The 25098-nt window shown below is 45.0% G+C and overlaps 4 protein-coding genes across 16 annotated transcripts; 2 read left to right on the forward strand and 2 right to left on the reverse strand.

The window, feature by feature from the left end:
* Positions 1–100: 100 nt before the first annotated feature.
* Positions 101–1669, forward strand: LOC105701820 (transcription initiation factor TFIID subunit 8-like). The gene is made up of 5 exons (XM_012428921.2): positions 101–292; positions 475–761; positions 864–1014; positions 1097–1249; positions 1367–1669. Exons 1-5 carry the CDS (start codon positions 154–156, stop codon positions 1585–1587), a joined length of 951 nt encoding a protein of 316 aa, XP_012284344.1. The 5' UTR covers positions 101–153; the 3' UTR covers positions 1588–1669.
* LOC105701819 (vinculin) lies at positions 1641–12593 on the reverse strand. Of its 12 annotated transcripts, none has more exons than XM_012428916.1 (19): positions 12369–12593; positions 10301–10373; positions 10016–10123; positions 9774–9919; positions 9422–9698; positions 9106–9306; positions 8796–9036; positions 8475–8707; positions 8004–8370; positions 7510–7938; positions 7333–7424; positions 7163–7256; positions 6964–7008; positions 6390–6509; positions 5310–5434; positions 4967–5206; positions 4786–4876; positions 3856–3873; positions 1641–3207 (listed from the first exon to the last, which is right to left on the reverse strand). In XM_012428916.1, exons 3-19 carry the CDS (start codon positions 10073–10075, stop codon positions 3038–3040), a joined length of 2949 nt encoding a protein of 982 aa, XP_012284339.1. In that variant the 5' UTR covers positions 10076–10123; positions 10301–10373; positions 12369–12593; the 3' UTR covers positions 1641–3037. The 12 variants fall into 12 exon arrangements, with proteins under 12 accessions (XP_012284339.1, XP_012284338.1, XP_012284336.1 ...); XM_012428915.1 differs by having other exon boundaries at positions 10297–10373; XM_012428913.1 differs by lacking the exon at positions 10301–10373 and having other exon boundaries at positions 5310–5431.
* Positions 12594–13393: 800 nt separating this feature from the next.
* On the forward strand, positions 13394–22253 carry LOC105701862 (ras-related protein Rab-23). Of its 2 annotated transcripts, none has more exons than XM_012428985.1 (6): positions 13394–13685; positions 15942–16063; positions 16557–16719; positions 18346–18425; positions 18535–18728; positions 21630–22253. In XM_012428985.1, the coding sequence occupies exons 1-6, from the start codon at positions 13653–13655 to the stop codon at positions 21758–21760; spliced, it is 723 nt and encodes a 240-aa protein (XP_012284408.1). In that variant the 5' UTR covers positions 13394–13652; the 3' UTR covers positions 21761–22253. The 2 variants fall into 2 exon arrangements, with proteins under 2 accessions (XP_012284408.1, XP_012284409.1); XM_012428986.1 differs by having other exon boundaries at positions 16601–16719; positions 18346–18479; positions 21630–21765.
* A 318-nt stretch (positions 22254–22571) lies between these two features.
* Positions 22572–25090, reverse strand: LOC105701863 (BAG family molecular chaperone regulator 2). Its single transcript, XM_012428987.1, has 4 exons — positions 24716–25090; positions 24347–24597; positions 23812–23924; positions 22572–23720 (listed from the first exon to the last, which is right to left on the reverse strand). The coding sequence occupies exons 2-4, from the start codon at positions 24555–24557 to the stop codon at positions 23484–23486; spliced, it is 561 nt and encodes a 186-aa protein (XP_012284410.1). The 5' UTR covers positions 24558–24597; positions 24716–25090; the 3' UTR covers positions 22572–23483.
* Positions 25091–25098: the final 8 nt, after the last annotated feature.

A 25098-nucleotide genomic window follows, 5' to 3' on the forward strand; every position in this document is an offset into this window, starting at 1 on the left:
CAAGTAATTTACATCGGGTATAGATCTTGAGATGTAAATTACCTAGGGTAGTTTATGTATCCAACCGTGTTCACAGATCACAGATGACGTTGTTCACAGAAATCAGCAAAAAATCAAGCAAGGAATCAACATTAATCAATTCCAATCGATAAGATGGCGGCGATGGAGGCTCAGACTATAAACACGCGAAGAAAAATAATAAATCACGTTGTTTGTAGTATACTAGTGGAGTCTGGATTTGAAACGTGCGAGAAACAAGCTCTAGAATGTCTGACAGAAATGATTCAGTCCTGTAAGTAGTCGTTAATGCCTTTTACTTTAATTTATTTTCACTTAACCTCAATTGCATATTTATTTCGAAGTGTATTTATAAACACCATTTCATTTCTGTCATTTTTAAAATGTAGATATAGTACAAAAGTGTCTCCCTTGTTATTTTTCTATTACGTCTAGATCGCACTTTTACATTTTCAGTTATCGTGGAAGTGGGCGAATCGGCACGTAACTACTGTGAGCTGTCTGGAAGGACGGAACCACTCATAGCAGATATAATACTAGCTCTAATAAATATGGGGATAAAGTTAGATGGAATGGAGAATTATGGGAAGCGACCAAATAGGACTATACTCCCGTTACTTCAGCAACAAACGCAATCGAAGCAGTTAAATATTCTTCAAGCTGGGGTCAAGCAAAATCATCCAGCGCACATTCCGAATCATTTGCCTCCTTTCCCAGACCCACATGCTTACATCAGGACACCGGTATGTTCGTTAATCTTTTCTTGAGTTTTTCAAAATTAATCGTTCAGATTACTAGCTGGCATACCAATTGATTTTTAATTTATGTTCTTGCATTTTCATCAGACACACAAACAACCGGTTACAGAATACGAAGCTATAAGAGAAAAGGCTGCATCCCAAAAGCGGGATATCGAGAGAGCGCTGACACGATTCATTGCAAAAACTGGAGACACGCATAGCCTCTTTCTTACAGATGATAACAGCATGTTCCCTTGTAAGCAAATACTTATTTAAAAATTTATCCATTTCACCAATTTTTGTAGAATTAATAATTAAAGACTCGTTTCCGTTTGCAGTGATAGCTTGTAAACCACAGTTCCCTAGTTACCTTTTGGCTCTTCTACCTCAGGATCAAATATTTGAGCCAGATCCAGAATTCCACTTTGAACCAAGTCCTGTTAAAAAGAAGAGGGAACTTAAAGTCGAAGATACAAATGAAACTACTCAGCGTAAGATATATTTTAATATACTCAATTTCATTTTTATATAAAATGATAACACCATTGTAATACGGTTATATAAATTTAAGTATGCACTTCTTCAACTCCACTTGCACTTTTTTTTAGCAAATAAAACACAGAGTGAAGACATTGAGCAAAGTGGAGAAACTATGACTCAGCAGGACGCGATAGACAATCCATATTTACGGCCAGGAAAGGTTCCTAAAAACAAATTACAGGGATCCTCTGCTCTTGGATCCCAAATGATAAAAAGGGATTTATTGGAAATGCCACAAGGAATGTCAAGTCATGTACCTCTTGAGAAAAATGTCCATTCGAAGTGTTAATATACAAAAACTTTAAATTTAGATAGATTGAATAATCTGTATTTGTAAGACGGTTTTGTTAATAAAAATTATTTTATTACGATATAAAGAAGGCATGGTACAATAGTGTAATAAATATAGAACCAAGTCTATAAACATTCCAGTTTCAAGCTATCATAATAGCTTGGACGTAGTCTAGTTAACGCTAGTTGTGTTAATAAAATATATGCCACGTCTCTTCCTAGGTTTATGCAGAAGTTACGACTATTCAATCTTTTTAAGAAAATTGTTATCTAGTATATTGCTCACACTTATATTGCACGTTACTATAGCACCATCTCGAGGAAGAATCGCATGTATGAAATGACACGAGAAGTGATTGACTCCTAAAGATCGCTCTTATTGCACAAAGAGGTTTTACAAAAATAGATCATACGTACATCCACAATTAATGAATGTATTCATATGAGGTTCTAGAGTTATTAGCAGCACTGTAAATTACATCATTAGGCCTGTAATTTTATCAAACACAAGGCAATCTAGTTTTCCATTGAAAAAAAAAATGTTTTCGTTGGAAAACTTAGTAGTTTCACCATTTGTAAATAAAATGGATATATTTAACATAAAATAGCTGCAATTAAAGGAAGTTTGACCTGAATATTCTGTGAACATTGCACAATCCAGTACCAAATTTGTTCGGACTCAAATAATTTTTGAGACCCATTAATTCTTAACTATGTGTTAAAATTATTCCCAATCTTTCCCCTGAGTGCCTTCATCATCAATCAATCCACTTACACAATTTCAATGCGAGATCCTGATCACAATGTTAACGCATATTGGCACTATTATCATTTTCTCCTCACCTATTGGTTTCCTACAGGCATTAGACATCATCAGATTTTTACGAGCGATCAATTTTACAGCATATCCTATTAATATCGTTTAGCTCTTTTAATTCTTGATTTACGAAAATAATTCAATACCTTGTTACTGCTACTGTCATTTAAAGGTATACATAACCTTTAAACGAGCTAAGCTACCCTGCGGTATACCTCCAGTAGAAACATAGAAAATAAGCGAAACCATTCGAAATAACTTAACAAGTGAATGCAAACCAATTCGATACACTTGACTAAAAACGAGGAAGATACAAAATATTAAAAAAGGAGAGGCACATGGGGAAGCTCGAAGAGTATTATGGAGTGTAGCGTAAACTATCGAGATAATAAGTTTCAATATTAGAGAAGAATGGAAAAATCCATATACTTTGTGAAGAACACTCGGACCTTCGCAAATGGTTTTGCTTACATTCGATGGGCTTCTACGGACAATGTTCGATCTGGAAGTTCGACGACTCTTCATCGATGAGGTAATTCGATAGGAATTACCAAATGGCTGCCTGTTACTCGAATAATTCGGTTTTCGTTTATCTTACGACTACCGGTATCCATTCTTGTGTAATATCTGCTTAATACTGGTACCAGGGTTGACGTCGAACCCATCTCAGCTTCATACCAGACGCAGTACGAATTTTAATGCTGGCACACTCAGCTGCTCGCACAGTTTCTTTGACACTCTGCATAAGGTTCTGCGCGTTTCCGACCAGCATGTCAGTAGCTTCTTGATCCTCTTCGGTACCTACATTAAATTCCGCATATTAAAAAAGAAATATCGATACAGACAAATAAAATAGAGGGTCGATTAATATTTTCACTATAATACGTGTACAATTGCTGATCATTACGTCAAAGTTTTAATTATATAAAATATTTAAAATATGAACAAATTCGAAAAGGAGGATTTATTAAAATTTCGATCGAAAATAAGGCACTTTAACATGCGAGTGGAATTTCATTAATGGTGCCCACCTTACAAACTGTATTATTTTAGATTCGGGAATAAAACATGCTTTAACAAAAATGCAAGCACTAAATTCGCAAAAGAATTATGGGCTTTAATTTTACGGATGACTTTTTTTTTTAGACTTTGGCAAGCACTTTGCAACCTGTAAGCGAAATTGTACGATTGATCTTTCACAACAAACAACAAGCTGACCAATGTGAATGCAAGTGTACGAGTAAACGTTAGGGTGTACGTCCGATGGTTTTCGGTGAAATAGAAAAAACGACAAAAATTTACCAATTTTTGGAATGTCATGAAATTTAACAAATCAAATGCCTTTTTACGTGAATATGATGATTCTAAAACAGTTGGAATATCAATTAGTTACGATCCAAGTCGGTCTAAATGAAACTGATCTAGCTAGGACTGCATTAACTGACTTACTGCACCCAATCAACAAATCTGCAAACGCCGCCACCGTACCAAGTGAAGTGCAACAAATAAACAAACGATAAGTCGGTTAATATAATTCGTAGATCTACGAGGGGAACAGACGTGTAAAGTTTCACAGCGAGAGATCTCACACACCAGATACACAGTGTAGCAATATACAAATCTCACGTAAAATTTCAATACATCAACATTAAGAGCCGTAAAAAGGAAACGAAGAAATCAGGAAACAGTCCCAGTAATTCGGAATAAATGTCAGTAATTAATACTCTGAAAAGTAGAAAGTATTCCCTAAGCATGCAGTAACGTGCATAGAAAAACGTGTGATGTTTGAGGTGTTGCTAATTGTAAATTGAACCACCGATTACTTTTCACTAGATGAACAACTCCGAAGTGAAGTTAGGCATGTTAAAAAGAAAAAAAAACTAGACGCAGTAATTGGAGGTTCAAGACCCTGTCGATACTAGAAGTGAGATGGAACGTGGTGCACAAGAAATGTGATGCATCTCATGAGGAACCAAGACTGAGTAAACAGATACAGCGAACAACAGCAAGCACGGTGTTTGTACAGTTCTTTTACCATACAGCATCAGCTCTTCCCAGGTGGGGAGCATCTCTATGCATAAAAAAATACAGATTCGTGTTAACGTTCGCAGAAATCGTAAGATCCACCCTATGCACTTGTAAACGCCGTTTCGATCCTCGAATCGACAAAGAAACTCCCGAGGAGCTCGCACCGAAGAGGTTAAAAATTTTCCTGAAGACCTTGAATAAATTTTAAATAAAATGCCAAATGACGGATGCTTAATGCTTTTTACAGATGACAAGGAGCCAATGAGCGGCGTATGATAATTAATGAGCCATCGAGTAACACGTGAGCTGAAGCTTCCACACGAGTCTGGAGTTCGAGGGAACAAGACTTACCCTGTGCTCCGAGCATAGTAGCCTTCACCGTAGACAGAATCTTCAACTGTGTCCCAATCGTCGGTATACGTTCGCAGACTTGAAGCAGATTCTGGACATAACAAAGAATGAATTAAATAATTCCACCATCCCGGAAGAAAGGCAAGGGACATAAATTAACTACGTCAGAAAGCTGCATTACCGTGCGTATACGTTTGTCGGTACACTCTCTGGCGAGCTCCTTGGCAAGGCGAGTAACTTCTTGAGAAGCTTCCGCGATGGCTTTTGCACATGCAATCAAGTCCCTCTTATTGCCTCCTTCGCCCCTGACCAACCCGGAGAGTCTGCCCATCAGGATCGCCATCTTCTTGGCAGCAGCGATGATCTCGTTGTCCTTGCTGGACCACTGCCGCACCTCTTGATGTAGACCATGAGCTGCCATCTACAATTTAATATTATTTAATTCAGTGTCACTTAATTTCAGGTCTTCTCACATCATTCAATATTAAGAATTGACAACTGATATATAACTAGAACCACATTACCATGATCGGTTGATTCGGCTGAGGAGCGTGCATGAACATTTCATCTTCGTCATCTGTTTCGGGTGGAGGTGGTCTCGGGGGAGGAACATCGCCTCCAGGCAAAGGCGGCCTTGGTGGTGCAACTTCTACCCAAAATTAAGAAAAAATTAAGAATTACTCTAGAATTAATCCATGTAAGTTCACCAAAAATAATCGCCCATTTCTATTAATGCCGGGCACTCAAGCAACGTGTACTCTGGCATTTAATAAGTTACATTAGTGGATTGAACGATACGTCACTTGTATCATACCATCATGCTGCAAAAATACATTTCAATGCACAACGCAGTCTCGAATTAACGCAGTTCATAATTAAGTAAGCGAACGTTCATCGGAAAGGATTTGTGATATAATTTGTTTTTCCCCACTTTCACAGACGGAGATAAGAATACGATCTGATATTAAGGGAAATCATACCATCGTCGTAGTCAAAATTCTGCCAATATCCTGACAACGGTCCGGGCAGCATTTAAAATTGCAAATGATCAGTTAAATGCGTTCAGGAGCCGTGCAACTTTTTACATGCAATAAGCGAGTCTCCTAATTGCGGCGGTGACAAGTTCATTCGTTATTAAATAAAAATCGATACACGAAAAGACATGTAGAGGAACATCAAAGAGGACTCGAACTGTCCATAAAAATGCACGCCGTACGATGCTGCGAAATTACCTCCGATTCGAGCCGACTTTTGCAACTCGTCCTCGGAAGCCAGTTCTTGGTACAAGAGATCTGGATTATCTCCTAACAGTTAAAAAAAAAAATGTTAAGCCTAAAAAAAAGTGATCGTAAATCCCGCCACGGTGAGGAACAAAAGCGCCATGCTGCGGAATATAATCGAAACAGAGCGAAAATAAAATACCAATCGTTTCAGATTGTAAGCTCAGAGAGAGGCTCTTAACAAAGTGGCGTGAAAGTTGCTGGGGAACGCAGCAAAATGGAATTTCCAGGCTCTTGGCTTGCCAGCCTAAAGTAAATTGGTAAGCGAGTGTCGGATTCTAATGTGCATTCTTGGCGGGTAAAACGATTAATCTGTTGCTGTACCTCCACGAGCCCACTTCGGTAAAGGACTGACCGATCGATGTTGGGATCTATTAACTCCCAAAACAGGACTAGTGACACGCAAATTGCTGGGTGAGGGCTGATTCCTCAATGGCTCACCGACTAACAGTGGAAATCATTTTAGAGTTACAAGCTCGGATCTTCGTGCTGCAGACTCAAGTACATTTCGACTGCAGTTATCAACCTCACCGATCGGTTAAATTTAGTCACAGTCTAGATTCTATACATGTGGTTAACAACAAAATTCTAAACATCCTCCGAAATGTACCTGAGTTCACAGGGGTCAATTCGACTACCATTAATCGATTAAAAATGTAGACACACTCGAGACAGAGAGAGTGAGAGCGGTTCAATGGGCAAATTTGAACCGCGGTATCTACTGCGACAACTACGATGAATGTAAATTATTCCGAGAGGCACGGAACATAGATGAGTGTCAAATTAATTGACATTCGCCTCGCAACTATCTACAAATGTAGCCTCGATCCAGAAATTACTAGGCAAAGTTCTCAAGAAAATGATCATGCACATCCGAGGTTTACATCCAAGCAAGTACCTTTGTCCGTGAAGTAAGTGTACGGTTGACTCAATAATAAGCCGTCTGAAAAAAAGATAGAGTTTCTGCATGTTTCCGTTGAAAGGTTCTTTTAGACACGAGGCTAACCCTTCCTATATTTTTAGAGAATCTGTGATCGCTGCTATACCAACAGTTACGACGTTAAGCGAAAAGCAAGTAACCAGCACTATCGGCTTACCATCTTTGAGATGCAACTGCGACATGTCCGGAGGAGCAGGTATCTCCGGGTGCACGGAAATGGCTTTCCTCACCAGTCCGACGTTAGCTAATAACTACACATATAGAAAGAATTAAATATCAGGACGATGTCAAGCTTAATAATCAACATTTTTAATATCAGTCACTTACGGCACGGTTACTTTCTCTCCAGCGCGAAACGGCCGGAGCGTCGTTAGTATTAATAGCTACAGCCTTTGCGTTTTGTACCATTGGTGCGACGCCTGTACAAATGAATTATTTTCCATTACGGAATAAAGTGACGCCTCTTCGGAGACATAACAGAATCGATCACGGCATGATACGTACTACTTTGCAGAACATCAGCCGAGTGGTTGACGCGCTGAATGAATGCCGGATCCTCGCTGTTGTCGCTCTCCTGTTTAGCCACGAGAATTACCCTGTTAGCCAATCTAGCTATGGCTGCGGTATTGTCGACCATTTTCTGAGGCTCGCCCTTGGCGATCGCGTCCTCGCAGAGGAACGAGTGCTTCTGTATCTGTTCCTCGGATAATCTGACAAAGTCGGAGCTGTCGGTCGCCTCGTCGCAGAGGGCCCTGGCCCTCTGCATAGTTTCCGCGTATTGTTGCCGAAGATTCTCGAAGTGCTCGTCAGCTGCCTTGCTCTCGGGATAGGTCATGCGAATGCGACCAGCGTTTACAAGCTGCGGAGTCAGAGACTCAACCTGAGAAGCGCTGGCCACCAAGGCTTCCGCCAGTTTTTTATTTCCTCCGCTTCCTGCAGAGATTAAAAAATCGCTGATGAAAAGTCACAAATGAGAAATAATTTCCATCGCTGCTTACCACCAGCTGCCACCATCCTGGCAGTTTTCGCAGCCCTGCTCGAGAAGCTCTGCAACGCGTTCGTTTTGTAATTGAATTTTTGCTCCCGTCCAGGTGTGCCTTCCGGAGCTAAGACTGCGTCGGTGAACTGCTTCAACGGCGTCGAAATGTCGATGAAATCCTCGACAACCCTGGATACGACCGCCTGCTGAATTCGGTTCTTCAGCTCGTACAGTTTCTGCGATAGCTGCCGTGCGACCTCCTGAGCTTGGGGGGTGCTCCCAAGGTGGTGGCTGCAAAGGTCGCTCAACTGGTGAGAGAGATTGTAGACCTCGTCGCACAACTGCAGGATCTCCGCCTTGTGTATTCCAGGCAATCCCTCGGCAACCTGTTCGCCAGCGGGTCGAAGAATTAAAACATTTCACGCAATAGGGAAAAAAAATAAAAAACAAATTTGACATCGACAAGCCTAGGAATTATATTTTTCTGTACCTTCTTTCCTTCGAGGATGACCAACGCGATCGCTCTCTTACCAAGGCCTTTGTCATCGTGCTGGGGATTTAAAAGCCATTTGTTAGCCTGCTCCAGTCTGCCAGCTACGGTGTGTGCTGTCTGTGCCACTCCGGACTTGTCAGCTTCCACGAGAGCAGAGGCAACCATGAACCGAAGGCTGTCCAATTTTTTTTTTATTCCACGAGAGAGAGCCTCCGCTTGTGGTGTGTTACCTGTGAAAACCATTTTTACCATTATCCAGTACGATTTAAAAAAAAAAACGATTCGCGATTAAAAAGAGAACTCAATTGAAATTAATACCTTTGCCATCCTGACGCAGCTCGCAGAGGGCATCGGTCATAGTTGTTATTTGGGAGGCCGTCTTCGACAAAGATTCTGCCTGAGAAGGTGGAAGATACCGATCCGCTAGTTTCACGGCTTGTTCAACTATTTGTCTCAGACTTTTCTCCCCTACGCCACCTCGCAATGCGTTCCCATCGTCCAGCCAATCGTGCGCCGTTCTTACTCGTGACTCTATTGCACTCTGTGCCTTCTTCAGCACCTAATTTCAATGAAAATTTTTTTAATAAGAAGGTCATGCCTATAATTGCAATAAAAGCAACTGACTTACCGTCAACTGATCAGCCTCCCATTCCTCCTCGTCGTATGTAGTCAACTGAAGAACACGAATTATTTCGTTCAATTCATCGGACATGCGACCTGACAGGTAGTTTCGATTTTCAGCAGCCTCGTCCGCACCTTTGCCTCCTTGAGAAATAATGTGAATGAAGATCTTCATGGAGCAAATAAGGATCGGTGCCAATGTCTTCACCTGTAATCATCGATTCCAGTAAAATATTTTCTGATATTCTTATTAGTAAATATACCTGTTTTTAATATATACTTTTTTTTTACTTATTATAAAATGTACAGAGCTAAGGAATTACCTGATCGAGGCAGCGTATCAAAATCTCTCGATGGACCTGATGGGTGAGCTCCTTTTCGCGAGCACTCACTTCCCGTGATACTTTGCTGAGACAAGGACTGAGATTTTTCAAAAAGTGCACCAAGTCCTCCATCGTCTCAATGACTTCTGCCACCGCTAAATAATCCAGAACGCGTTTACACTCGCGGATGATTTTTCGTACTTCGCTCTCGTCGAAGCATAACAAAAGCGAGCTAGTGCCTTGAAGAATACCCCGCGAGCCTTCTATAAGTTTCTTTCTGGAAGGGAAAAAAAATTATTGTAATAGAAACGGTCACCGTGGATCCTCTCTGAATGGTCAAAATAATTCTTACCTTGCCGGTCCAGAATATGGGTCTTGTTTCAACATATCTGAGGCCTCCTCCAAGAGCCTCGATGCACCTTCGACTCTCTGTAATGCAGAGGGCATGTCTTGCTTCAATAAGGCATCATCGGAGGAATTAATAGTTTCCTTTCCCACCTGTACAAAAAATATATTATGAAACACGTTATCGGTATCGAATAAATTATCTTTGAGAGAAGAAACAGGAAGAAAGGTATTAAAATTTATCCTCACTTTCACGAGATTCGCCACAGCCATGCTGACAGCCTGAACTGGCCTGCCCAGATCTGGCATAGCGTTCCCATCTTCAGCCTCTTCGTGTAAAATAACAAGTCTTGAAACCTGAGAAAAAAGTACATCTTGATTTAGCAGGTTTCAGTACAGATACTTGGAAGTAAATTAAAAATGTCCAACCTATCGTAAAACTGCTCCTGAATATATTCTAACCCTCGGAAAGAGCATAAAGTGATTCTAAATTTAAATATAAAAATACCCGGCTGCAAATAAATTCATACCTACTTCCTCCTATTTTTATCGGAATGCAGCATTTCATTATCACCCAGGAAGCTTTTCAATTAGATCCTTTCTGTAACTAATGACGTGACATGTGACTCAACAGCTCTCCCGCATTCTCGCGTAATATCTCGCAACTGCGGTAAACCCCTAATTTATTTTTATGAGCTGACTTCCGGGAAAAAAAATTCATATGTGTCATACAGTGCAACAGACACGAACTTCCTAATATCAGGTTTAACCATGATCTGAAATCGCTACTAATATCTCTTCGGTAGGTTGGAGGCAACGAGCAAGGTTCCATTCTAAAAGGTGAATGGTGCAATCCTTATTTAGTCGAATGGTATACTATGTTATTACCATAAAATGCGTGGGCTCTTTCTTAAGATCCAACGTCCCTACATATTTGAAGCAAGAGAGAGAAATCAAGTAAAGAGAAGAAATACAGAAAATACATTCTGGTTTTCTCCATTAAGATATACAAGGACGATTACAAATTCAAGATACAATGCAATAGATAAGGTATATTTTTAACATATGTACCGATAATGTCTGTGACATTTGTACTTTAATATCGTCATATATATCTATATCATCTCGCAATGAAACCTTGGAACTTGCCTGCTGCTACAGTATGGAAGGTGTTTTATTTTAGGCCTATATTTTTAGATCTCATATACGAACTGATTCCGGTGTGCCATTGGAGTAGTCTCAACGGGGAGAAACCGTGTTTCTCTTTTTTGACCTCTGCTACCGTTCTATGTAAAATGATAGACAGCTACTCTAATTATTCATAACGAAGGTTAAACCTTTCAGCAATTCCTGGTTCTTTCCACACTAGTTATACATACAGGGTCCTATAATTGTCAAATAGTGAAACGGTACAGGCAAGGCAGTAAGTAACAGAATTAGCCAGCCCGATGAGTCAGTGCTGAAACTAGTGCCGCCGCCTTACCATTATTACACCATTAGCTTAAAGCATTCCTCTTAATTACCCCACGGCAACCACCCCAGCAGTTAAACATGATTTCTATATTAACTCTTTGAGTGCCAAGAAGCGTAGTAGCGCTGCTTAATGATGAGCAATTATATTGACACTTAAATGGTTAACGTTAATATACTCGCCGACTACACCTTTACCAGTTCCAATATAAAAAAACGATAGACAAGTGACGATATGGGAAAAAAAATTCTATTAGCATATTCATTGTCTCCACATTCTTCACAATGCTTTTACATAGTTATAATCACAATTACAAAGCTCCGACAACTCCTTGAACGTCCCAGATAACCTCTTCTTTATCAAAGGAGTTCTGTGACGAGGTTGTCTCTGTTGCAAAATTGTTGATAAAACAAAAGTTCATTTCCTTGAAACATCCCATGCCGAGGAGCACTAAAAGAATACTCAGGGTAGACATAAAAGGAACTCGGCATCACCTAACCTACTTTTGACAAATTATGTCATGTCTATATATAACGAAACGATCTTTCCTGCCCACTCCCTTGGTTTCCACTTCCCCGGATTAGTAATACGCTTAATGATCACATTTAACCGCCTTTGAAAAATCGAGATGTGTTTCGATTACCTGTTAAACATTGGAAACGCCTTGACAGCGGAATATAACGTGCAGGAAGCCGCGGAGGACGCCGGATGATCCGGTGTTGAATTTCCTGATGACAGACTCCAGTGCGAAAGTGAGCGATTTCAGTAAACGGGCAAGTCACTTATTGGTTACATCTCGTGACTTAAAATATATGATAAAAATAGGACGGAGTACAACGGCTGTTCCGAAATTAACCGCGGACTCCGAGATGTCGCATCCTTGTCGGACACGCAGCGACAGACAGAGAGAGAGAGAGAGAGATAAGAAACTTGCATCGTTACTGACAGCTAAATTAAAACGTGAAACACATGTCGATAATTTAAAGGGACGGGGTTACGACTCCTTGCGGACGTTCGCCGACTTTTTCTCGAAGGAAGAGTGATATAGGGAATGTGAGCGGGGGAAAAAAAGCGAGAAGCATTGAGCATTAAGAAAGTTGCGAAGAAAGATTTGCGAAAGTCGTTGAGTACCTGCTGAGCCACTGGCTCGAGGATGCTTTCTATGGTTTTCGTGTGAAAGACCGGCATTTTTGCGGGCTTATGGCTCTCCAAATCAGTTACGGAACACACGAACTGGACACGCACACGCGAGGGAGTTTAAGCGAGCTGCGGCCAAGGAAAATATTGCAAACGGAACATGAAACGCGGAAATCATCGACACGCGACAGCAGACAAAAAACAACTGACACGAACAGGAGGACGGCACTCCCATGTATTGGAGTATAAAGCTTTCGAGAGCTGCGCCATTTAATTCTAACGGACGCGAGGTAAACTAAATCTCTTGGCGGGCTATTTGAACCCACATATTTTCCTTAGGCACGAGATGGGAGATTGCTCATGGGTAAAGTCGCGCGATGTCCTGTGCTGCCCCCGGTGGAGGATGTGGACAGCTGATGCACTTACCATCTGATACCCTCAATGATTAAATTTAAATATTCTCCTATCTCTGTCTCCCACACTCTGAAATTCATACCTTTTAGCCTTAAGTCTCGTTCTCTCTATACCAGAATTCTTCTACGTTGAATATTTTATTTACAGTCCTTCCGGGAATATTTCACCTCTCCGCCTGCCTAACGGAGTCAAGTTCACGTCTCTCTCCTCGTCGTTACGAATTTTAACCATGGTTTTGACTAGGGTTTTTTTTCCCGATTTGCGCGCGAATGGGTTGTTTCTCTTTCTATAGAGTGAATAATCCCGACACTAGCGCCGTGTTCGGTTGAAACGGGAAATGAACGCCAAGCGTAAGGCGGCTTTCACATTTTCACTTTTAGCGGACGCGATTATTGCGTACATTATTTTCTATATAACTTCCAATAGCACATAATTATACGGCAAGTCGCTAATATAGCTGCAGGGAATTACGTTGATACATATATACGACTGAGTCGGAATTTTGAAAGTCTCGGCATTCGGGGTGAAGGCCGCTTTACACCCCTCCCGTAAGAAGTGTCGTGCCCCTGGACACGAACCAGGATGAACTCAGTCGGCGAGCGCAAGCGGACGCGGGCGTGTCGTAGCATCTCACCGTGACGAGTGACGCGGGTGATCGTGCAAGCTTTCCGCGTGAAGAGTCCTCCCTAGGGAGTTTTCACGCGACCGGCGGCCATGGGCCGGTCGAGACTCAGATTCCGAGAAATCCGCCGGCGCGACAGGTGATCGCAAAAAAGGCGACCGGGAAGAGGCTTCGTCGAGACGTTACCTGCGGCTCCGAAATAATCCCACCTCGGATATTATGCTAAACGCGACGCTGCCAGAATGCGAGAGGAAGAGCTCGAGATATCACTGAAGGTAATTTAAACCTGGGATGTTTTGACTCTCCAACCATGAAATTCGAAATTCTAATGGTAAAACCCATCGGCTCCAAAACGATTCAAGAGATGCGTCCTTTATCAGGCATCGAGGTGAGCCCGAGGAATAACTCGGTTGGCGTCTAAAACAAAATATAACTAATCTGAAAAATGATAGAAATAACGGCGGGTCATCGAAACCTTCGAAAATTCTTTTAAACGATATTTGCCATCTCGAGACCACGTGACCGCGTAGGTGCCGCCCTCTGAGAAGGGTACGGGGGGGGGTTTAATTAATTTTTTTTCCTTACACCTCCACGCCAACGTAACGACGCCTTTCCTCTTGCCGTTAATTAATTCGAGAGGGGCTCGGCGAGTTTCTTTCCCGGAGAAAATCCAGATCTCAGGGAACTCATTCGCGAAAATGCTACATTTGCAGGTTGGAAATCCGCACTCGAGTTCCCTTGTAATTCGAGGGACATAAAAATGTCCTCGTACCCACGGTCCGGTTTACATACCCTGGCACTTCTTGCCCCTCTTCCCCGAGCTGAATACGACCAGGTGTTCTCGGAAAAGCGATCCGGCAAAAGGTGCACAAGAAATGACGCTATTTACAGCTCGCGACCATGTAGGCAAATCACGTGCCGCCTCTTCTGGGCAACCCGTGTGCTCGGAATTAATGCCTGGAATCGAAGATCGAAACTCAAAACGAAGAAGTACCGAGTTTCGTTGGGTCCCCTTCGTTACTTATACCTTCGCTGATAAATATGAAACAATTAGAAATGAACTAGGTAGCCTTGCCGGACGTTACGCTCGATCAATGGCACCGCGTCCGGCACATTCGGGCATTAATGCCGAGGTCCTGTAATCCGTCTTGTAATCGATCGACCGCTTATTTCCGTAACCCGGAGGTCACCTTTTATGTAGAGCCATTGAGCGTAGCGCCAGGGAAGGTTCATTGCCACTTTTCGAGTCACCTGGGTCACCTTGACGTCGCACGGCGCTGCCGTCGTTCCGGCACGTGCTCGCGCGGTGGAAAACCTAACCTGCCGGCCTCGCTGCCGGCAGGTAAGGCCTAACGGTCGCCGGAAATTATTTCCTGCGATAAATCGTCCCACGGGTGACACATCGTAGACCGCTCGACCGTGTAATCGGTGATAAAGGCGCGCAAGGACGTCACTTCCCGCAACATCGATAGGTTATGTCCTTTCGCGGGGCGGGTCGCTTGGTACGGCGCGGTGCCGCGGGGCGGCGCGGCGGGCGCGACACGGTAGCCGCCCCGCCGACAGGTGGACCCCGACACAGGTGCACCCCGGGCTCCTAAGGTGCGTTTCCTGATCCAGGGGACCGGTTTTTGACGGCAGGCGCATACCCAAGCCATTCCCGATTTAACCCACATCGACCGACACCGTTACGCGTACGTACCGACGCCCGGCCGAATTATTTAACGACGTCCCGAGGCGCGAACCGACGCCCCCCGTTCCGGTACAGGGGAAATGCCGGCATTCCGGTGGAACCGGTATCAGCCAATCAAGCCACGCGCCTCGGAGCCTTGACCGAGGTGCAAACCAACTCCCATTCGGATCTTCGGATCGATTTTTTATTAAATGCATGTTGGAGGAACACTTTTCTCTCGAATTCCCCAGGTCTTTAAGCCGAAGATCTCGTTCCTAGGGAGAAATTAATCCCCGTGAGATCTCGGGATTTCGCGAGGTACCCTGCGGACCGTTACTTGGATGTGGGGTGATTTATACACATGTTGTTCAGGTATATAAGCGCGTTAAGGACGGAACGACCCGCCGGGAGACAGGTGCATGCGATGGCGCGACGATAACGATAACGCGATAACGGGGGACCACGTGTGAAATATCTCTCTCTCTCCGTTTTATTGTCGCAGAAAAAGGCGACCCATTATCCGGGACACGGTTATCCGACATTAAGACGCTGGATTTTACCAGGCAGACAATTTACTCGGGTTTGTTCCCAGGGACTTTAATGCCGCGAGAGTTACTTACAATTAGAGAGCCACTTAAGTTCTCCCCTCTACCTCTAGCGGCGTAGTCGGGTGCGCGCTCTTCGCATAAATCTCTACGCGCCTCCGTACGGAAATCGCGCCTGCGAAACGAGTATTTATGATCTTCCCGTTAAGGTAGACCGAACCCTGCGACCCTTCAATCGGAACTAGACCTAGGGCTGGGCAATTATCAATTTTCGAGCAGCCGAGGGGAGGAAAAATTAACGCCCCTTGATTTTTCAGGTGGTGATAGTCGGGAACGGAGCGGTGGGGAAGTCCTCGATGATCCAGAGATTCTGCAAGGGCACCTACACCAGGGACTACAAGAAGACCATCGGCGTCGACTTCCTGGAGCGGCAGATCGAGTAGGTCCCGCGAATCTCCACGTCCGGCGCGGTGCAACGATCGGAGGCACGCCTCGCGTAATTAGGAATAATTACCCGGACCTGTACGCGAGCACTTAACGATACGTCGGCCCCTCGTCCCATTACGGGGCGGGCTAAAACCGCGGATAGGGTACTCGGGGCCCGGCGAGGTGCACCTAACCGTAATCGCCGGGTCGAAAAGGATCTCGCGAGAGCCCCGATTTGCATAAGCGTTCTCTCGCTCCCTCCCGGCCATGAGAACGCCGATCTATCCGACGTACGTACGATCGTGGGATCCTCCGGGCTCGTCCGGGTCGTCGCGTCGAGCCCTCGAGCCCTCGAGACACTCCACCGCGAGAGATATAATTTTCTTTTAATTTTTATAAGCCTTTTAAATTTCTTTTTATACGCGTAAGAATTGAATTTCACGGGCGATCGGACACGTAGATGGTCGCCAGGAGCTCGACTTTCGTTTGACCATTCTCTTTTCCAGGGTGGACGGTGAGGACGTAAGACTAATGCTTTGGGACACTGCAGGTCAGGAGGAATTCGACGCGATTACCGCGGCGTACTACAGGGGTGCCCACGCCTGCGTGTTGGCGTACTCTGCGACCGACCGGGACTCCTTCGACGCCATTCCCTCCTGGAAGCTGAAGGTATAGAGCCGGAGGAAAATCCGGCCACGCCTTGGACTATTAGGCTCACCTGCGCGCCTCCTCGTCGCCCACCTGGGGACAGGTGGGCTCGGGCGTTCTCCTCCGGGACCGGAACGGCGCGGTGCTCGCGGTCCCCGATGTACCGTACGGTATGCGAGCGATTCCCATACGGGAGAGATTCTTCTCGCGATCGCCGGCGCCGAGGACGTCGGGGATCGCGAGGTGCACGCGCCCGGTACCCGCGAGATAGAGGAAAAGAGAGAGAGGGAATTCCTCTGGGAATTTCGAGGAGCGAGAGAGGAACGAGATGATCTTTCGGCGCCACGCGGAGGGAACGCTGGATCGAATCGCTGCGGCGACCGCGGATCAAGTAGATCGTCGACGACCTGGGGAAAAAAGTCCACTCGAAGCTACCGAGAGAGATCAAATCGATGCGAACGGTTGTCGCTCGTAAATGTCTCGTCAATTTGAGGGGAAATCTTGGAAGAGGAGAGAGAGCTTAGAGTTTCTCCAATCTCGCCGGATTCGAGCCGGGGATAGAGAGCGACGAGGCTGGCCGTTTCTCTCCTCTTCTCCACGAATCGAAGAAACGGTATCGCCGGCTCGAGTCGTCTCGAGAAAAGCGGCGGAACTGACAGCCGCTCAACCCTGTTTCCAGCCGGAATCCCTTCTGTGGAAACTCGTTAAAGGATGCTTCCTTTTCTAGTCGCTTTAACGAGACGACTGCACCGACCTCGTCCAGGGGGAGAGGCGGTCGCCGGCCTGGGCTTATCCCTGTATCCGAGTTTATAGACTCGCGGGATTTCTTGCGGGCATGAGTCCCCTCCCCGAGGTCGTCTCAAGCGAGGCGATCCTTTCCCTTATCGTCTCGTTCCTCTCTCTCTCTCTCTCTCTTTCCGTTTTTCTCTACTCGGAAGGAAGGGGCGTCGTTGAACGACCACCCGCGAGGAACGGGGGAATTTCGACCCGGGACATTTAATTAATTCCTCCGCCGAGATATTTGGGTTTCTGGACCACGTTGAGTACCCCCGGGGCCTCTCACCGGCCCCCAAAATCCTGATTAACGGAATCGGGACATCTCGTTCCCTCTCCCAAAAATTGACAGGAGATTAACACCGCGGCCCCGAGCCGACCCCACTTTCGAAGCTACTTAAACGATCAACGTTTACCGTTAAAACGTTCCCCGATAGTCCTGGGACACCATGTTTGATCACGCGCATTATGTAGGCACGGTACCGTTTGATAGGAAACGAGTTTTTTTTTTCTTTTTTTTTTTTCACGCGTTTCAAGTGTCCTTAACGACTCCGTTATCGGCGAGTCTCGCCTGCGTCGAATTCCTATTCGCCATAATTTTATCTCGGAAAAAGGGGAATCCACTCGTGAGATAACCCTTCCCGTTTCATCCTGCGGACTTTGAAATTGAGACGTTGGAAAAAAAAACAGGGGATATCCATTAATCATCCACTAGCTAGGGAATTTATCGAACGTCCTGTTGGAGCGGGTAATTCAGTTCAATAATCACAGCTTTGGACTCGATAGTCGCACTCGTCGAGACTAGGATTAACCTCGTGTAATTGACGATCCTGTCGAGGACGAGAGTGACTCCTTATTCCCTCTGCCCCGCAGGTGGAGAACGAGTGCGGCGAGATCCCCACGGTGCTGGTGCAGAACAAAATGGACCTGATCGATCAGTGCGTCGTGGATCCGTGAGTATACCTAGGACATCGACTCGGCGATCAGTAGAAAAAGATCGATCAATGGTAAGAAGTATTTTCTTACCTTTTACTTATTTTAATGGAACGTTGAATTACTCAGGGAAGAGGCGGAGAGACTCGGCAGAGCGCTAGGGTGCAAGCTCCTGCGGACTTCCGTCAAGGAGGACGTCGGCGTCGTGGGCGTCTTCAGGCACCTGGCCTCGAGGTGCCTCCACGAGATGCGCCGCTGCGAGGACGACTTCCAGGAGGACCTGAGGCTGTATTCCTCCGGACCTAGGTCACCTTCCGTCATAAGTGAGTTTCTTTTTCCGTCTGAAAATATGCGTTTTCGCAGTAGTCGCGCCTCGGGAGCACGTAGGTCCACGGTGGTAAATCCTGTACTCGCGGGCCATCCTTTACTCCTCTTATTAGCATTACTTACCTTTATTCTTCTCACCTTAGCTCGTGTCGTCCTTCCCTTTTTCAAGATACCGTCCGGAGGAATCCTGCAGGTTCCTCGGTTCTGCTTCGGAACGAGCGTCGCTCCTTTCCATCCAACCAGGCCGACGTTACTTTCCTCCCCGTCCCCGACCCCGTCGACTCCAAGGATGTCTCCGTCTGGCCCGGGACGTTACGTCGCGGGTTTATCGCGCCATTGGGAGGGAAATTTACCTGCTCGTAAAGATTTACAGGGAATGTGACCGGAGTCCACCCTCGGACGGCGGGGCGGCACGAAGGCGAGCAGAGCGATAGGGTCGAGAGGTCCTTGATCCTGGGGCACTTAGCACGTGGGTGGGAGGCGCTAGATCGTCGGTTCCCCCGTGGCCTGCAACTCGGATCCAATGCGTTGATTATTCCTACGAGTCATCGGAACCGTTCCTCTCCGGTCCGAAGGAGGAGGGAACTGCGAATGGAGTCACGTCCTTGCGCATCTTCGTCCTTTTTGCGCCCACTTGGGGGGAAACGACGGTTTATTGGGCGTGACGATGATCTCTCCGCAAAGATCCGAAGGCTCGTACGCGAGGCGAGGATATCGAAGCCGTGATCGTTCCCTCGGAATGTATCGCGGACTCCTCTAGAGGATGCTCCTTGCACTCGATTCGCCCCTCCTAGGAGGTAACGATCACGTTTCTACGAGAAAGTCCAGGACGTCCGGTCCTGCGTGGCGCCTCGCTTCGTTGGGTTTATAGGAATTTCACCTTCGGGGCTACTAGAGGTTTAATCGCGTCGCGTAGAGGTGCGCGAGCGATATTCCTGGGGTTTTCTTTTCTTTGCCGACCCACCTTGGAATCCATAATGCCCACCGTCTCGCTCTATTACCGCGAGTTGTTTGACCAAGCCTTCCATTACCGACACTTTAGACCGGTATCGGCTGGACGAGTAAACGTTATCGATTGGGAATCGAGGGTGACACCCTAGCACGCGAGGCTATTTTTTAAGAAACAACCACCCAAGCTCGCCTCCAAGTGCCTAACGAGCACCTTCGACGGGTACTTAGATCATTCCATCCTGGTTAGCTCGAGCCACCTCGAAAGGCGTACTCGCCTGAAAGGAGAATTCGAGCCTTCCGGAAGGGGATGAAATCCTCCCCATGGAGGGTCGATTCCCCGGCTTCCGTTTTACACCCTGATTTAATGGATTACGTTTTAATCTGACTATTTTCCCCAAGGTCAAGAACGACAAGCCGATAAAAAGACCCCGATGGAGGCGTCCACCTTCGAGGCGACTCGGGCACGCGACGAGAACCGGAACGTGGGGAAAAAAATAAAAGAAAAGGAAAAGGACCTCCCCTAGGCGTGGAAAAATTATTAAACGGTTGCGCCTACGTTTACACGTACATTCCCGACAGGTGTAGACGTCGGGTCGCTAACGGAATGGTATATCGAAGTTCTCCTCGGAGCATGTCCGGCGACCGCCAGGGCGTCACGCGAGCCCGCGGCGATAACGCGCGTCCAGGGCCTCCAGACCGCACCTGGTCGGACGTAAACGTGCTCCATCGAGATCGATACCCTCCTGGCAGGAGTTGTGGTCAGCCGGTCACGCGAACCGAGCTGGGTTTGTAATTCGGAGCGCCCATCGGCCGCCTGCGAGGGGACGCGGTAGAAACCCGAGGCGATCCTCGAATCTGGGCCATCGAGATCGTCCAAAAGGCCGGCCGGACTCCTCCTTCTCGAGCGAATCCTCCGATAACCATGCGAGTGACCTCCTAGACTACGCAAACCCCGCGGGATGAGATTTAATTAAGCGTGACGTTTGTTTTCTGCGGGATCCGCTCGACCGCTCGGCGAGAGCACTTTCCTTTGAGATCGCGCGTCGATCTCTCCGCGTACGAGGGAGGAATTCCCAGGAATGTCTCGAGGATTCCGCGGATATCGACGTCGAGTCGCTCGAATGCCCCGTGAGATGCATGCCTAGGGCACTCGTGTGCTCTTCTCGCGAGCAGGGTCTTCCAACTTGAGGGATACCTCGAGAAATTCCAGGTCGCGATAGGAAATCCTCTCTTGGACGTGGAGCGTCTTCTGGCTCTATCTCGCGCATTTCCGCTGGATCTTTCTGGGTGGGTTCCAGGGGAAAGCGGTCCGCATCGACTGGCCGTTAATCCCGGTTTTTCTTTACCGCGCTTCCCCCGGATCCCCATGCGCCTTGGTATTGCGATTAATAATTATTAAAATTAACTACCCGGGGTACTAGATTTTACAATGCGTCCTCGGTCGGTTAATGCATTCCCGGGTGGCTAAAATAAGTTCCCTCGGTCGTTCCTAACTCTCGTGCGAGGAGTATTTATTGTTAAAACTCGAGTATGAATCTAGCACCGACTTTCTATAACGGCTACACGTGGTGGGGCAGGCTTTATACTCCTCGCATATCATCCTTTCCGAGTGAAACCAGGCGGGAGGGAGAAAGACTCGAACACCATTGCTTCTCGCTGCAACGACTCGTCCTTCTCCGTCGCCGTAACAAAAGCGAATGACCGGTAGAAAAATGCGCGATCCTAGCGAATCGCCGGGAATACTACACGTCCTGAAAACGTCCTGACCGGAGATTTCCCGGCTGTATTTTTTTCCCTTATCGGATGTCGTAGAAAATTGAGTGCCATAACGTGCCTTCGGGTTTCGCCAGGAAGCCGTCGTCGAATGTCCCCGTTTCAAGACTTTTGTAGACATCTGTGGAATTTTGATGTCTTCAATATANATATATATTTTTTTTTTCTTACAGGCGCATTTAGTCCCAATGGATCCACCGGTGGGCGCAGTGCGGGAAATGGAACGATAGTCTTGCGACCTGGAGGGAAAGCGAGGAGCCACAAGAGGATGAACTTCATGAAGAACGCTTGCAGAGTGTTGTAGTCGCAATCGTGGGTACTTTCGTTGCTCTTGACATTCTGGCGAGGATCACTGCGGGGAAAAAAAAAGGATTTTCGAAACCAGGGAAAGTCTTAAGAAAGCAATTTTTTTTTTTTTCGTCGGATTAGATCCAAACACGAGTCGCGTTACGAGACTCCTTGAATCGGGACGAGGGGAGACGTGAAAAGTCGACGGAGTACCAATGCTCGTAGTTTTAAGCAGCCAATTGTAAATATGTATGTACCTTATTTTCATACATCCTCGATTAAGAGCAACTAACGGTTCTCTTTTTATGGGTCTTATAATTTTATAACGATTATTGTAACGACGGCGAGAGAAACCTCTCGGTCCCCGACCATGAACAACCAAGATCCTCCAGTTTCCGGTCTTCGGGAAATGTTTCTCCCGTTCCCAGGATTACAAGTATTGAATAAATGCTTTAAAAGTGCAGCTCGCTGAACAAATATTCTTGAATAAATACTCATACGTTAAGGTGCGGGAGTGGCGGTTTATTTAATTTCATACAATAACGAGGCATCCTTTACTCCGCAAGCCGAACCTCTATATCTAAATTATTATGAAAAGTGGAGTTGACTTTAACGGTGGAGAAAATGCATGCGCCTTTTGTATTTGCTGTATTATCACCGATTGAATGTATCATACCTCGTGTGTCCAGTATTTTCCTGCAGTAATCCCTGATTGGTCCAAGCTTATCGCAGAAGTGATAGGAAGTGAATCTCGGTGTTCGTATGTACATTATATCTTAACGTAGAACATGAATGAAAGCTTACATCTATGGTTGGCAGCATCGGTATCACTGCTTCAAAAACTATATATTTTTTAAACTATTAAGAACAGAAATGTCAAAATATGTAATTTTAAGTTTAATCTTCTGCCAACTATTATGTTTACAATTATGCAAAATTACATGACGTGTGCAAAAATAGGAAATACAGAGTGCATTGCGGACAATTACAGAAGGTAAAATAAAACAAAAAATATACTGAGCCAAAGAATTTAAAAAAGAATCAATCGTTAAGTTCTTGTTGATTATGAAGAAATTATAACATATACACATATATATTTTGTTGATACTATGGTACATATGTGGACCGTTCTCCCAGTACTTCGATAGTCAACAGCTCGGTTCATTTGATTTCCATGTACTCTAAAAGAGAGAACCGTCTACCCCTTACCATTGATCTCGCAAATGCACATTTCAGTGAGTCCCCAAAAAATCATTTGATTAATTTCAATATCTTATTATCTTTTCTTACTAAAGAGAAACAGAAACGTTCTGAAGCTGTATACATTTAATGTTCCGTTCTGTAGTTGTCTACATTGATGAACATGAATTTCCATTCATTCCATCGAACAGAATTATTCAAATCTATCGGAGCGAGACTAACCGATGTTTCCAAATATCTACTTCTTATTATCGTTCTTCATTTTCCTTTTAAAACTCCTGATGTATAAGTTGCAGCTTGTAGCAGGAATGCATCCCTTTACCAAAAAAATTAAAATCTTCATATGAGGATTACATGTGGTACCGTGGTGTTACTTTGTATCCATTGTGACACAGCTTTCTTCCACTCTCTCTCTCTCTCTCCCTCTCCCTCTCTTGTTCTCCTGCTCCTTTGCACGGAATTCTTACGATGTCAAGTAATCATTCTTGAAACACAAACGCGATAAAGTCCTTTCCTTGAACTACTCTTGCGTTGTGACTTCACTGGTCAAACTGGATGGTATGCATTTTGTCAATGTAATCCAATAATCCCTGCAGTCGTTTCCTTACACGTTTCTGGTCGTCCAGAGTACAGCCAAGAATAGCAGTTTCAAAAGTCTTATCTGACTGACCAATGGCATGCGACGAGCATGCATTCATAAATGATGCACAGCGTAACCTGGTGCCACTTGGATCGCTACGCAGACCTATTACTAGACTGTCGATCAGGTCATTTACCTAATGTTGCAGGAAAAGAATCACTCAAACTCCCATCAACTGTGGAAAAGTAAATACAATGAAAAATGAAGGTATAATTTACATCACTTACCTGATGCAGTGCTTCTTGTTGGATTTGGTCTCGCTGGATTTTCACAAGAACATCTACAGTTAAGCAACGCATAGACAGCCTTTCAGCATATCTCAAGATATCATCTCTGTCATCTACAACAGATATTTTACATTTAAAATGTTTATTTCTTTTATCTAGTTCAGAATATCAGTGATAAATCATGAATATTCTCAAACGTTCTAGATGTTTCTATGTCAAACTCATATAAATGGTTATATAATTACTTTAAACATTGTAACTTAAAAACACTTTAGATTTGATCACAAACAGTAGATTACATACGATTGTAATTCTTGAATTCAATAGAAACATGCTTTTTTTATTTACATTAGTCAATCTTAAATTCATAGCAGACATAACCTTCAAAGTACTCATGTGATAAGGGTATTAAGTTCAAATGATATTTTAAGCCTTTTCCTTAAATTTATACAAAACAATCAAGTATTGAAATGCTTTTGAATAGAAATAACATTAGTAAAACTTTAATCGCGCCAAAGATGAGCACACGACTTACGTTCTCCCAGTGAGCACATGAGCTCGTTGTTCCGCAGAGTGTCCAGTGTAGTAATTAAGGTATCCTTTTCTTCCTCCAGTCTCCAAGCATCCTTTCGAAGCTGCTCGACGTGTATTTCAATTTCATCGAGCAAACTGACTAGCCTATCCTTCGGTTTGATATCAAAATCCGTGTCGGCACTCTCCATGATTAGTGGTAATGGACTTTCCATTCCTTCAAAAACTATTCAAGCTCCGTTTTATTGAAATTACCTGAAAAAGAGTTAACAAAAAAATTGCGTTGTCATCCCTCATAAAAACGTTGAGCAAACGCATGCGAAACGTTTGCGTTTTAACCGCGACATACACATAGCAGCACGAGGAACCTTACCGAAATCAGCGTTAATTCCTTCCAACTCAATTATGCTCGTTTTTATTCGTAATTTTTGCCACGGGATACGCCGCAACGTAAAACGTCGGCCTCGTTCTCGAAAAGAATACTTTTCAGTAAGGTGGCGCGAACGCGACGTCCGCCTCGAGAATTCCAGCTCTTCGGGCCGAAAACGGACCGCGTCCGATCGACGACGCAACAGCGACGACCAGCGACGACGAACGACGATTAACAAACGACGATTCCCACGTCGAAAAAATTAAGAATCACCCCAAGAGAACACCTTTCTAGACCATTCACCACGGTTTGCCGGTTGCGTCTACATCTGTCGACAGCTGACCAGCGCAACGCACGGCAATTCTGAAAGACGCGACACTCGGTGG

The sequence above is a fragment of the Orussus abietinus genome, unplaced genomic scaffold (assembly GCF_000612105.2).
Source record: "Orussus abietinus isolate OABI.00-Male unplaced genomic scaffold, Oabi_2.0 scaffold24, whole genome shotgun sequence".
Lineage (NCBI taxonomy): Eukaryota > Metazoa > Arthropoda > Insecta > Hymenoptera > Orussidae > Orussus > Orussus abietinus.

What these genes read in the sequence shown, in the direction of transcription:
- LOC105701820 (XM_012428921.2), top strand. Translation starts at nt 154, where the DNA reads ATGGCGGCGATGGAGGCTCAGACTATAAACACGCGAAGAAAAATAATA. An exon ending in ATGCTTACATCAGGACACCG is followed by an intron (nt 762 to 863) that starts GTATGTTCGTTA and finishes CATTTTCATCAG; the next exon opens with ACACACAAACAACCGGTTAC. An exon ending in TGATAACAGCATGTTCCCTT is followed by an intron (nt 1,015 to 1,096) that starts GTAAGCAAATAC and finishes TTCCGTTTGCAG; the next exon opens with TGATAGCTTGTAAACCACAG.
- LOC105701819 (XM_012428912.1), bottom strand. Translation starts at nt 12,425, where the DNA reads ATGCCGGTCTTTCACACGAAAACCATAGAAAGCATCCTCGAGCCAGTG. An exon ending in CCATATTCTGGACCGGCAAG is followed by an intron (nt 9,699 to 9,773) that starts GTAAGAATTATT and finishes TTTCCCTTCCAG; the next exon opens with AAAGAAACTTATAGAAGGCT. An exon ending in GCTGCGTCAGGATGGCAAAG is followed by an intron (nt 8,708 to 8,795) that starts GTATTAATTTCA and finishes TGGTTTTCACAG; the next exon opens with GTAACACACCACAAGCGGAG.
- LOC105701862 (XM_012428985.1), top strand. Translation starts at nt 13,653, where the DNA reads ATGCGAGAGGAAGAGCTCGAGATATCACTGAAG. An exon ending in AGCTCGAGATATCACTGAAG is followed by an intron (nt 13,686 to 15,941) that starts GTAATTTAAACC and finishes TTGATTTTTCAG; the next exon opens with GTGGTGATAGTCGGGAACGG. An exon ending in TAGGTCACCTTCCGTCATAA is followed by an intron (nt 18,729 to 21,629) that starts GTGAGTTTCTTT and finishes TTTTTCTTACAG; the next exon opens with GCGCATTTAGTCCCAATGGA.
- LOC105701863 (XM_012428987.1), bottom strand. Translation starts at nt 24,557, where the DNA reads ATGGAAAGTCCATTACCACTAATCATGGAGAGTGCCGACACGGATTTT. An exon ending in CATGTGCTCACTGGGAGAAC is followed by an intron (nt 23,925 to 24,346) that starts GTAAGTCGTGTG and finishes TATCTGTTGTAG; the next exon opens with ATGACAGAGATGATATCTTG. An exon ending in AACAAGAAGCACTGCATCAG is followed by an intron (nt 23,721 to 23,811) that starts GTAAGTGATGTA and finishes CTGCAACATTAG; the next exon opens with GTAAATGACCTGATCGACAG.